Source organism: Ylistrum balloti, unplaced genomic scaffold, assembly GCF_031769215.1.
Source record: "Ylistrum balloti isolate Yb309-2 unplaced genomic scaffold, AGI_CSIRO_Ybal_v1 Utg371796, whole genome shotgun sequence".
NCBI classification, from domain to species: Eukaryota; Metazoa; Mollusca; class Bivalvia; order Pectinida; family Pectinidae; genus Ylistrum; species Ylistrum balloti.
The window spans coordinates 259,498-273,847 of record NW_026782896.1 but is presented as its reverse complement, the minus strand read 5'-3'; the positions used below and the strand labels follow the sequence as shown (position 1 = coordinate 273,847).

General features: G+C 36.6%; 1 protein-coding gene across 1 annotated transcript in view; it reads right to left on the bottom strand.

Annotated features, from left to right (window-relative positions):
* The window catches only part of LOC132563612 (muscle-specific protein 300 kDa-like), a 224,432-nt gene that overhangs the window by 39,164 nt on the left and 170,918 nt on the right, over positions 1-14,350 (bottom strand). Inside the window, 3 exon segments of the mRNA XM_060228353.1 lie at positions 3,017-3,181; positions 9,715-9,897; positions 11,437-12,204. Of these exon segments, the coding sequence (XP_060084336.1) occupies positions 3,017-3,181; positions 9,715-9,897; positions 11,437-12,204 (1,116 nt within the window).

Sequence of the window (14,350 nt, the reverse complement as noted above, 5' to 3'; positions counted from 1 at the left end):
TGATCACAGGACTGAGTCAGGTATATGTGTTGTGATCACAGGACTGAGTTAGGTATCTGTGCTGTGATCACAGGACTGAGTTAGGTATCTGTGCTGTGACCATAGGACTGAGTTAGGTATCTGTGCTGTGATCACAGGACTGAGTTAGGTATCTGTGCTGTGATCACAGGACTGAGTTAGGTATCTGTGCTGTGATCACAGGACTGAGTTAGGTATTTGTGCTGTGACCACAGGACTGAGTTAGGTACATGTGCTATGACCACAGGACTGAGTTAGGTATCTGTGGTGTGACCATAGGACTGAGTTAGGTATCTGTGCTGTGATCACAGGACTGAGTTAGGTATCTGTGTTGTGATCACAGGACTGAGTTAGGTATTTGTGCTGTGACCACAGGACTGAGTTAGGTATATGTGCTATGACCACAGGACTGAGTTAGGTATCTGTGGTGTGACCATAGGACTGAGTTAGGTATCTGTGTTGTGATCACAGGACTGAGTCAGGTATTTGTGTTGTGATCACAGGACTGTGTCAGGTATTCTTGCTGTAGGTGACCATCACAATTACTTCCTACAGCCTACACAAAGTTTCATAAATATAATTCACCTGGAGTGGACTACACGTTTCCTGTTTAACCAATACAGCCAGAATACATGATAGATGTCCTATTATAAAGTCATAAAAGACCACAGAATGTTACATTTATTATCACAATGATTACTGAATAATCAATATCATTACACCCATCCTTGTTAAATCCACCGGTGTACAAGCTGCAAGATCCAAGGCCTGAAGGACTACACAACCTTAATAACATTGGTCCAATCATACACTAACGTAAAGTGTGCTGATACAGGCTGGAACTTGACTTTCACTTTGGTATCACATTGTACGTGTATCACTAGCTCTACCATAGATCAGACCCATTCCTTAATGCTTTTATAAATTCCAGTACAGTTTGAAGGTTAGGTTTGCTTGAACATAGATAAACAAATAAAACCAAATGTTTGAACTGAAAAAAAAAAAAACCATTTGCTGGTCATTTACAGAAACATTTAATTTAAATTTCATTGTGCAATAGAAAATTTAGATGACAGTGGTTCAATAGAGAATGAGGTTATATCTGTAACTAAGTCAAGGCCTATTATTACTGTCACGTACTTTGATTAACAATGTCTGTATATCTAACTTCCATTAAATTGTGTTGATAATAATTAGAGTGTTATCAGTATACCCCTAGTCACAACAGCCAACCCCCACTCCTGTCAGATCAACCTTAAGGTTCAGATCATAAAACTACAGTTGTCAGATGGAAATTCCATCATCTGAAAAGAACCCCTCATTTACAGTAGTAAACACAGAAACACTCCTCAAACATAGAGCCTGCTTAAACAGACTCCTTCATTTAACACAAAGCCTGTCTACACAGACTCCTTCATTTAACACAAAGCCTGTCTAAACAGACTCCTTCATTTAACACAAAGCCTGTCTAAACAGACTCCTTCATTTAACACAAAGCCTGTCTAAACAGACTCCTTCATCTAACACAAAGCCTGTCTAAACAGACTCCTTCATCTAACACAAAGCCTGTCAAAACAGACTCCTTCATCTAACACAAAGCCTGTCTAAACAGACTCCTTCATCTAACACAAAGCCTGTCTAAACAGACTCCTTCATCTAACACAAAGCCTGTCTAAACAGACTCCTTCATCTAACACAAAGCCTGTCTAAACAGACTCCTTCATCTAACACAAAGCCTGTCTAAACAGACTCCTTCATCTAACACAAAGCCTGTCTAAACAGACTCCTTCATCTAACACAAAGCCTGTCTAAACAGACTCCTTCATCTAACACAAAGCCTGTCTAAACAGACTCCTTCATCTAACACAAAGCCTGTCTAAACAGACTCCTTCATCTAACACAAAGCCTGTCAAAACAGACTCCTTCATCTAACACAAAGCCTGTCTAAACAGACTCCTTCATCTAACACAAAGCCTGTCTAAACAGACTCCTTCATCTAACACAAAGCCTGTCTAAACAGACTCCTTCATCTAACACAAAGCCTGTCTAAACAGACTCCTTCATCTAACACAAAGCCTGTCTAAACAGACTCCTTCATCTAACACAAAGCCTGTTTAAACAGACTCCTTCATCTAATACAGAACATGTCTAAACAGACTCCCTAATCTAATAAAGACCCTGTCTTAACAGACTCCCTCATCTAATATGGAGCCTGTCTTAACAGACTCCCTCATCTAGTACAGGACCTGTCTAAACATACCTTCTTCTAATACAGAGTCTGTCTAAACAGACCTCACATTGAATACAGAACCTGTCTAAACACACCTTCATCTAGTACAGAACCTGTCTAAACATACCTTCTTCTAATACAGAGCCTGTCTAAACAGACCTCACATTGAATACAGAACCTGTCTAAACATACCTTCATCTAGTACAGAACCTGTATAAACATACCTTCTTCTAATACAGAGTCTGTCTAAACAGACCTCACATTGAATACAGAACCTGTCTAAACATACCTTCATCTAGTACAGAACCTGTCTAAACATACCTTCTTCTAATACAGAACCTGTCTAAACATACCTTCTTCTAATACAGAGTCTGTCTAAACATACCTTCATCTAGTACAGAACCTGTCTAAACATACCTTTAACTAATACAGAGTCTGTCTAGACAGACCCCTCATCTTAATCAGGCCTGTCTAAACAGACTCCCTCATCTAATACAGAACCTGTCTAAACAGACTCCCTCATCTGATAAAGCGCCTGTCTAAACAGACTCCCTCATCTAATAAAGCGCCTGTCTAAACAGACTCCCTCATCTAATACAGAGCCTGTCTAAACAGACTCCCTCATCTAATACAGAGCCTGTCTAAACAGACTCCTTCATCCAATACAGAGCCTGTCTAAACAGACTCTCTCATCTAATAAAGAACCTGTCTAAACAGACTCCTTCATCTAATACATAATATGTCTGTACATGTAACTAAGTGACTTACTCTGTAGTCGTTTAGTTGTCGATCAAGATCCGTCAGACTCGAGGGAAAGCCTTTATTGAGTCGCAAGTGAGCTCGTTCCATCTTTGTTGTTACGTCCTGGACACACTGTTGGTAACGTTCCTGTTTGTGAAGAGCATGCTGTAGCTCCTGTTCTCGCACGCCCAGCTGTTTGGAAGAATGTTTCAAAATATTACCAACTCTATTAGGATGATGAAAATCTGTGGCCTTGTTTGGGTTGGTCTGCAAGATTGACCCTACTTTGGTGGTCAGTGGAGCTGACCTCAGCCTAAATGATCGTGGCTGTATCATTGTGGATTAATCAGTCGGTAATCCTAGGTCATACTTGTTGCATTCAAATCTAGGGCTGTCATCAGTTACTGATAGGGTTACGAACACAGACCCACACATATTTACACACCCATGGCTGCTGGCCAACACCATTGCTATCCCTCTACATTATCACAGGGTACCTGTAGTAATACTTTTATCACCCGTGTAACTCCTTGCCACAAGAGTAAGTGTAATTGAAGGATGAAAAGTAGACCCGTTTTTCAATCAAGCAAAGGTACAAAATATGTCCACAACTGGGAAATGTGGTCGTAGAGGTTATAAATCCTAATCAAATTTAATAACACCATTCACAACATCTCACAGGTGTTTATATGTACTGTAATTCATACTAAATTCAACTTCATCAGGTGTCTGGGCTCATAAACCAATAAATCCTATCACAAACACTAAATCAAACATATTTACAGAAATAAGAACGTGCTTGTGGAACAGAAAATAAAATTGGTTCATTCTGTACATAAACTCTGATATCCTGGAGTTATGTAGGAATCAATACCCAATACACAGACTCAGCGAAACTTTCCCCGATCGTTCTTGCGATGATATTAGTATACACCATCTATTCACCTGTGGGATTGATTCATTGAAAATTCTGGCTGAATAATATGTGACAACTGAAGCGTATCCTTGCAGGGATACCATTATATACCTAGAACTCTGAACAATCTATTGACAATTCAAAACCAACCATGACATCAGGTCTGTATAGTAAATGTCAACAGATTTTAAGTGAAAAGTTGTGACATTTAAAAAAAAAAAGGATTTTTTTTCACTTTAATTCTAAAACCCTTAAACAAATGTATGAATTAAAACAGCTTGTTTTGAAGTATTTGAACAAGAATTCCCATACACATTGATAAAATACTTAAATACTTTTACCTATAGTGACAGCTAATCATCGTAAATCTTTGACATCTGTCGTACAGATATGGCTGAATGCTATGTAAGGTTGAGAGGCCCTCACAGCCCTAAATAATTTATCAAACTATCAAATCAATAAAAGCAATCAATAATATTGAAATCATTCCAGATAAAAATTTTTTACAAAAGACTAAAAGTACACAAATCGATCGGATGAAAAACTAGTTTCAGATCATACAAATGGTTTTGCAAATAAAATAGGGACCATTTATGTAATAGCCAAGAAGATTTTAAATTTACTAAAATTATTGCATTTATCAAAGAGTTAAATTGTTTTTAAAATAACACACCATTTCACAGGTCAAAAATTTTATTGAAGTAAACTGTGTTAGTAAGGGAAAACAGCCACACAAAATTCAAAGAGATCTTCAAACAATCTTAGAACTCTTTAAAGGATCATCAAAACCAAAGAGTGTTTCACCCGCGGCAATACAGTTAGATAATTAGGTTATAATGTCAGGCTGTCCAGTGTTTACTGACATTTCCATGTGCCTTTACCAGAGCCAATCTTACCTTCATAACAGTCTGATTTAATTTTAATCTTCAGGTAAATCCTCAATATTAAATCTTTTATGGGTGTAGCTTCATAGATTTTAAACTTTCTCATAGATGATGGCGATATCATGATGGGGAGATGGTATTTATAGAGTCTACAATATCATGATGGGGAGATGGTATTTATAGAGTCTACAATATCATGATGGGGAGATGGTATTTATAGAGATGTACAATATCATGATGGGGAGATGGTATTTATAGAGTCTACAATATCATGATGGGGAGATGGTATTTATAGAGATGTACAATATCATGATGGGGAGATGGTATTTATAGAGTCTACAATATCATGATGGGGAGATGGTATTTATAAAGATCAATATCATGATGGGGAGATGGTATTTATAAAGATCTACAATGTTATGATGGGGAGATGGTATTTATAGAGTCTACAATATCATGATGGGGAGATGGTATTTATAGAGATGTACAATATCATGATGGGGAGATGGTATTTATAGAGATGTACAATATCATGATGGGGAGATGGTATTTATACAATATCATGATGGGGAGATGGTATTTATAGAGATGTACAATATCATGATGGGGAGATGGTATTTATAGAGATGTACAATATCATGATGGGGAGATGGTATTTATAAAGATCTACAATGTTATGATGGGGAGATGGTATTTATAGAGATGTACAATGTTATGATGGGGAGATGGTATTTATAGAGTCTACAATATCATGATGGGGAGATGGTATTTATAGAGATGTACAATATCATGATGGGGAGATGGTATTTATAGTCTACAATATCATGATGGGGAGATGGTATTTATAGAGTCTACAATATCATGATGGGGAGATGGTATTTATAGAGTCTACAATATCATGATGGGGAGATGGTATTTATAAAGATCTACAATGTTATGATGGGGAGATGGTATTTATAGAGATGTACAATATCATGATGGGGAGATGGTATTTATAGTCTACAATATCATGATGGGGAGATGGTATTTATAGAGTCTACAATATCATGATGGGGAGATGGTATTTATAGAGATGTACAATATCATGATGGGGAGATGGTATTTATAGAGATGTACAATATCATGATGGGGAGATGGTATTTATAGAGATGTACAATATCATGATGGGGAGATGGTATTTATAGAGTCTACAATATCATGATGGGGAGATGGTATTTATAGTCTACAATATCATGATGGGGAGATGGTATTTATAGAGATGTACAATATCATGATGGGGAGATGGTATTTATAGTCTACAATATCATGATGGGGAGATGGTATTTATAGAGATGTACAATATCATGATGGGGAGATGGTATTTATAGAGATGTACAATATCATGATGGGGAGATGGTATATCATGATGGGGAGATAGAGATGTACAATATCATGATGGGGAGATGGTAAAATTATTTGAGATGTACAATATCATGATGGGGAGATGGTATTTATAGAGATGTACAATATCATGATGGGGAGATGGTATTTATAGAGATGTACAATATCATGATGGGGAGATGGTATTTATAGAGATGTACAATATCATGATGGGGAGATGGTATTTATAGAGATGTACAATATCATGATGGGGAGATGGTATTTATAGAGATGTACAATATCATGATGGGGAGATGGTATTTATAGAGATGTACAATATCATGATGGGGAGATGGTATTTATAGAGATGTACAATATCATGATGGGGAGATGGTATTTATAGAGATGTACAATATCATGATGGGGAGATGGTATTTATAGAGATGTACAATATCATGATGGGGAGATGGTATTTATAGGTATTTGATGGAGAGATGGTATTTATAGAGATGTACAATATCATGATGGGGAGATGGTATTTATAGAGATGTACAATATCATGATGGGGAGATGGTATTTATAGAGATGTACAATATCATGATGGGGAGATGGTATTTATAGAGATGTACAATATCATGATGGGGAGATGGTATTTATAGAGATGTACAATATCATGATGGGGAGATGGTATTTATAGAGATGGTATTTATAGTCTACAATATCATGATGGGGAGATGGTATTTATAGAGATGTACAATATCATGATGGGGAGATGGTATTTATAGAGATGTACAATATCATGATGGGGAGATGGTATTTATAGAGATGTACAATATCATGATGGGGAGATGGTATTTATAGAGATGTACAATATCATGATGGGGAGATGGTATTTATAGATGATGTGGTATTTATAGAGATGTACAATATCATGATGGGGAGATGGTATTTATAGAGATGTACAATATCATGATGGGGAGATGGTATTTATAGAGATGTACAATATCATGATGGGGAGATGGTATTTATAGAGATGACAATATCATGATGGGGAGATGGTATTTATAGAGATGTACAATATCATGATGGGGAGATGGTATTTATAGAGATGTACAATATCATGATGGGGTATTTATAGAGATGGAGATGTACAATATCATGATGGGGAGATGGTATTTATAGTGTACAATATCATGATGGGGAGATGGTATTTATAGAGATCTACAATATAATATGATGGGGGAGATGGTATTTATAGAGTCTACAATATCATGATGGGGAGATGGTATTTATAGTCTACAATATCATGATGGGGAGATGGTATTTATAGAGATCTACAATATCATGATTTATAGGGGGGAGATGGTATTTATAGAGATCATACAATATCATGATGGGGAGATGGTATTATCATGATGGGGAGATGGTAGATACAATTTATGATGTCTACAATATCATGATGGGGAGATGGTATTTATAGAGTCTACAATATCATGATGGGGAGATGGTATTTATAGAGTCTACAATATCATGATAGAGTCAGTATTTATAGAGATGTACAATATCATGATGGGGAGATGGTATTTATAGAGATCTACAATATCATGATGGGGAGATGGTATTTATAGAGATCTACAATATCATGATGGGGAGATGGTATTTATAGAGATCTACAATATCATGATGGGGAGATGGTATTTATAGAGTCTACAATATCATGATGGGGAGATGGTATTTATAGAGATGTACAATATCATGAAGGGGAGATGGTATTTATATCAATATCATGATGGGGAGATGGTATTTATAGAGATGTACAATATCATGATGGGGAGATGGTATTTATAGAGATGTACAATATCATGATGGGGAGATGGTATTTATAGTCTACAATATCATGATGGGGAGATGGTATTTATAGAGATGTACAATATCATGATGGGGAGAATGTAAGTTATAGAGATCTATCAATATCATGATGGGGAGATGGTATTTATAGAGATGTACAATATCATGATGGGGAGATGGTATTTATAGACAATATCATGTACAGATATCATGATGGGGAGATGGTATTTATAGAGTCTACAATATCATGATGGGGAGATGGTATTTATAGAGTCTACAATATCATGATGGGGAGATGGTATTTATAGAGATGTACAATATCATGATGGGGAGATGGTATTTATAGAGTCTACAATATCATGATGGGGAGATGGTATTTATAGAGTCTACAATATCATGATGGGGAGATGGTATTTATAGAGTCTACAATATCATGATGGGGAGATGGTATTTATAGAGATCTACAATATCATGATGGGGAGATGGTATTTATAGAGATCTACAATATCATGATGGGGAGATGGTATTTATAGAGATCTACAATATCATGATGGGGAGATGGTATTTATAGAGATCTACAATATCATGATGGGGAGATGGTATTTATAGAGTGGTATTTATAGAGATCTACAATATCATGATGGGGAGATGGTATTTATAGAGTCTACAATATCATGATGGGGAGATGGTATTTATAGAGTCTACAATATCATGATGGGGAGATGGTATTTATAGAGTCTACAATATCATGATGGGGAGATGGTATTTATAGTCTACAATATCATGATGGGGAGATGGTATTTATAGAGTCTACAATATCATGATGGGGAGATGGTATTTATAGAGTCTACAATATCATGATGGGGAGATGGTATTTATAGAGTCTACAATATCATGATGGGGAGATGGTATTTATAGAGATGTACAATATCATGATGGGGAGATGGTATTTATAGACAATATCATGTCTACAATATCATGATGGGGAGATGGTATTTATAGAGTCTACAATATCATGATGGGGAGATGGTATTTATAGAGTCTACAATATCATGATGGGGAGATGGTATTTATAGAGTCTACAATATCATGATGGGTAGTTGTTTCTAAAAGAATCAAACGGCAAAACTAGAGACAAAGAGAAACCTACATATAAAATTTGAGAAAGATCAATCCATTTCTTCTCAAGAAACAGCTGTAACAAAAATCATTAACAGACTAATGGATGGATAGAAGGATGACAGACTCACAGGCTTCTGTTGGAAGGAGATTTGAATAGACCACAATCTGATGATGGTGAGCTAAAAGTTAAGGGCCATAACTCTGGATATAGCAGAGACTTTCAGTTTAGCAGTCCCGTAATCTTCCCACAAAGGTAACTTTCAAAATATATAAACCCTTGGTCCCTCCAGCCAAGGGAAGTAACTCAAACATAGAAAATGAGCAAAACATTAAATCTGTTGTATATTCATTAAAGTAACAATAACTTTAACACTGTGTCATATCCTTGTTGACTATATGGGAGCTGATTGGTACTTTCAATAAATGATTTTCTTAAAATCAAGAGAAATGTTGATCTTAGCATTTTAGGCAGATATGTTACATAAACATGCTCGTAAACAAATAACAGTGTTTTGTGCCAGCAATGAAGCATGGTGAATAGATTATGATATTTCCTGTTGTTAAATGACTTCAGATTAATCATGATTCTGGCCTACCTGCTGTTGTAAACAGTTCCATGATTGGTTGAGCTGAGCTAGCCGTGTGTCCTGGCCACTATGGCCAAGCGGGCGGTGTTGTTGTGGTTTTGGACGAGAGAGTTTTGATCCAAAAGAAGCACTTCTCTCTCGAGGCGTTAGCTCTGTTGGCTGTAGTAAGTTTGGCACGCTGGCAGATATATCCTGGTAAGCGTTATGAATAAAGGTCAGAGGTCAGCCGCATGTTAAGTACAAAGCACACTTTCATTCTTAAGCAAAACCTAGCTACATGCTACAAACTGAGTTCATCTTTTTCTGAAAATTCTCCTAACACCCCCACCCCTCCATCTTCAATCTTCAATCTCCTAAAACAAGAGATTTAGACCAGACTGTATCATCACATAAGAATTAATTTTCAATAAAAAGTATTTGAGACCTTGAGACCTCAAATGTTTGTAGCATGTTTCTAGCCAACAATATGTTACAATATATACAGCCAACACCACACCATAAGTTAATCATGGTTCTAGCATTCACCAACACAAACACACATTAACCAAACTTGACACAAACAATGCCAAACTACCAACACCTTACGGACAAACCTACTTCAAGGCCATGCAATGATGTCTATAACATACCACAAAGTTATCAGATAAAAAAAAGTGTTCATCAGAGAAAACACTGAGGCTTTGAGGAAAGTTGAAATTTAAATCTAGCATTACCAAACATTCTCATAGTACAGATGAAATATCAAACATGTTCATATTTCAGGGGAGATTTTTGCTTTTCAATCTACAAGACAATGTGGTTTATAGATTTGTGTGAATCATATCACTAAATAAGAAGTGGATGGTAACATGCATGTTACTGATGTTCAGTAGGGTCAATCTAACAATACTCGAGTCAGCCCAGCAACAACAGCTGGGGAATTACAGGTCACAGTAGGGGATGATAACAGTATAGTTATGGTAATTACTGGTCACAGTAGGGAATGATAACAGTATATCTATGGTAACTACAGGTCACTGTAAGGGATGATAACAGTATATTTATGGTACAAGTGACAGTAGGGGATGATAACAGTATATTTATGGTAATTACAGGTCACAGTAGGGGATGATAACAGTATATTTATGGTAATTACAGGTCATAGTAAGGGATGATAGCAGTATAGTTATGGTAATTACAGGTCACTGTAAGGGATGATAACAGTATATTTATGGTACAAGTGACAGTTACAGTATATTTATGGTACAAGGACAGATGATAACAGTATATTTATGGTAATTACAGGTCACTGTAAGGGATGATAACAGTATATTTATGGTACAAGTGACAGTAGGGGATGATAACAGTATATTTATGGTAATTACAGGTCACAGTAGGGGATGATAACAGTATATTTATGGTACAAGTGACAGTAGGGGATGATAACAGTATAGTTATGGTAATTACAGGTCATAGTAAGGGATGATAACAGTATATTTATGGTAATTACAGGTCACAGTAGGGGATGATAACAGTATAGTTATGGTAATTACAGGTGTGATACCGGGATATTTATGGTAATATTACAGGTCAGATCATGGGGAGGATAACAGTATATTTATTGTAATTACCTGCTACAGTGAAGGTTTAGAATCATACCAAGAGTTTATACAGAATGACACAGTAGCAGATATGATAGAGAATATTCTATACAACATTCAAAGTCTGTATAATAAGATCGCAAATAATTACCATTTCTGAGTATGGAACCAGAGGGGTTAACTTTGGTTTCTTCCATTCTCTCGGACTAGCCTGTATGCTAGAGGCAGGGGACAGAGAGCGCATGGAAAGGGGTCGGTACCTGTGGTGATACCTCTCCTCCGAGGGGTGGTGAATAACCCTCTGGGGGGAGGTTGACCGTTCCCTCTGAGGGGAGGATGACCTGGCCCTCCACGGGGAAGAGTGTCGGTCAGTTGAACGAACACTACCACCGGAGGCTCCTCGATCAGGATCATCATGTTGACTTGATTTTGACCAATATGATAAATCCAGTTTCATTTCATGATGTGGAGCAGGTGATTTCAACTCGCAGCCTGAATGGACTCTTGGCACATACATAGGCTCCAAACTTTCATCTAAAAGTACATCTGTGTCATCGGAACGAGCAGAGAGACTATTGGCACTCGCCATACATGGCTGATCACTTGACCTGTGACTTAGCTTATCACGGCCAGAACGTCCTGATCTTAGCGTAGAGTTTGAAAAGTCAACGTCTGAAAATGTCTGTGGGGTAGCATCAAAGGAGGTCATTGGTGACATTGAAACCCCACTGTCGGGAGCTGTGGAATCAGGCCGAACTGAAACTTTGAGCGATGATAGGGTTGATGGGTAATATCCAAGTTCACACAGCTTTTCTGCAGTGTCTGGGCCAATCAGAAGACTTCTCTCAGTAAGTGCGCGACTTTTTTCGTTTATGTCATTGACCTTAGCTTGATGGGTTTTAATCTTACTGGCAAGAGCCTGAAACCAAGTGAGATGTAAGCACATGCATGGCATCACAAGCTGTGCATATCACATGCTAAATATAGAAATCATAGCTGGAATTATGATTTAGACAATAAAATATTGGTGTTAACAGATAAAAGTAGCCGTAAAATTAAGAAAAGAAAAAAAAAAAAAAGAGGCATATATGACCTGTATCGCTCACCAGGTTTAATTGGCTATAATTCCTTTAATCTAATTGATAAGCATTAAGAGGTTTTATGTCTATTTCTCCAATAAGGGCCCCATCAGATCAGATACATTGTAAGCATGCCTCATACCAAACTGGGACGACATCTAGGTATTCATACCGAAGAAGATTTTAGAGATTTGCTTCATTTCCTCTATCTGACCTCACTCCTTCTACCCAAGAGGACCAAGACCCAACACTTACAGAATGGATTCCCTTTCAGCTAAAAATGCTTCAGACCAAATTTGGGCAAAATTCGATAATTCTTATAGGATTTTAAAAGATTTGCTCTATTTCCCCTACTGGGCCATGTCCCTCCTACCCAAGGGGGCTCACACCAATCATTTATCTAAAATTGATTCCCCTTTACCCAGGCATGCTTCAGACTACCATGGGACAACAGCTAGGTATCCCTAAAGAAGATGAAGGATTTTAAAAAATTTCCCCTACTGGGCCCCATTCCTCAAACCCTAGGTGGTCAAGACCATCACAAAATTGATTTCTCTTTCAGACCAAATTTGGGCAAAGTCCAATAATTCCTACAGGAGGAGTAGGATTTTAAATTTTCCCCTTTTGGGCCCTGCCCCTTAAGTACCTGGGGGCAGAGATCCACTACTTATACAAAGTTGATTGCCCTTCCCACAATGATGCTTCTTACCAAATTTTGTCAAAATTCTGAGAGTTGTTTATGACAAGTAGAAATTTTTAGGGAAAAAATTCATAGATGGATGGACAGACGATGGATGCTGCAGTAAACCATAAGCTTACTTGGCCATTCTGGCTAAAAATAGAGTATTATTTTACAGTACTGTAAACCGTTAACAAAAAATATACCAATCAAAAATGATTTTGTGAACTAAAAGAAATATTTGGGTGAAGGAAAGAAGGTTTTGATAAATTAAAAAAAAAATTGTTTTGGTAACAATTAATGGTATTAAACATATGGAGACTTATTGATGGTGAAAATTAGAAAATTAAAGTGAATATTCATGATTTATTAATTTATGATAATCAAAGTTTAATGTTAAATAAAAAAAATATTAATTTGATGTGTTAACATGATGAACAAAATTTGTCAAGTAATTATCTTGAGTAAGATGTCCCAGGCATAAAGTAAATCAGAATGGATTTAATTCTGGAGAAGGCCATAACTGGAGAAAATCATTTATACAGTATAATTAAACTAGGTCACTGTAACTCCTAAAACCATTAGTCTATTGCTCAAATATGAAATTCAAATAGTTAAGTTAGGATTAACTTCCTTCATGAACGCAGTACGGTGAAGGGACAGAAAATAGTTAAGTTAGGGTTAACTTCCTTCACTTTTAAATTATCGCAGAAACTTACACACCATGAAAAGTCCTATTCTATTCTGGATTAAAAATCACCTAATCACATATAGATACCATTGACAAACTAGGTCATATCTTATCTGATATACAGGAAACTAGGTCATAGCTTATCTGATATACAGGAAACTAGGTCATAGCTTATCTGATATACAGGTGACTAGGTCATATCTTATCTGATATACAGGAGACTAGGTCATACCTTATCTGATATACAGGAGACTAGGTCATATCTTATCTGATATACAGGAGACTAGGTCATATCTTATCTGATATACAGGAGACTAGGTCATAGCTTATCTGATATACAGGAGACTAGGTCATACCTTATCTGATATACAGGAAACTAGGTCATACCTTTTCTGATATACAGGTGACTAGGTCATATCTTAAACAGATGTAAAGTGTACCGTCCATTTAAGTTACAATCCATAACTTATCATTTCATATTTCAGCAATAAACAATCCATAAATATCATAAGTAACATATTAATATTTGACCTTGAGGAGGATTTCCTTGATATTATTAAATGAGGTCTGGGCTGAGAACAACAGAGAACCAAACATAACGTACCCCAAAATTGAC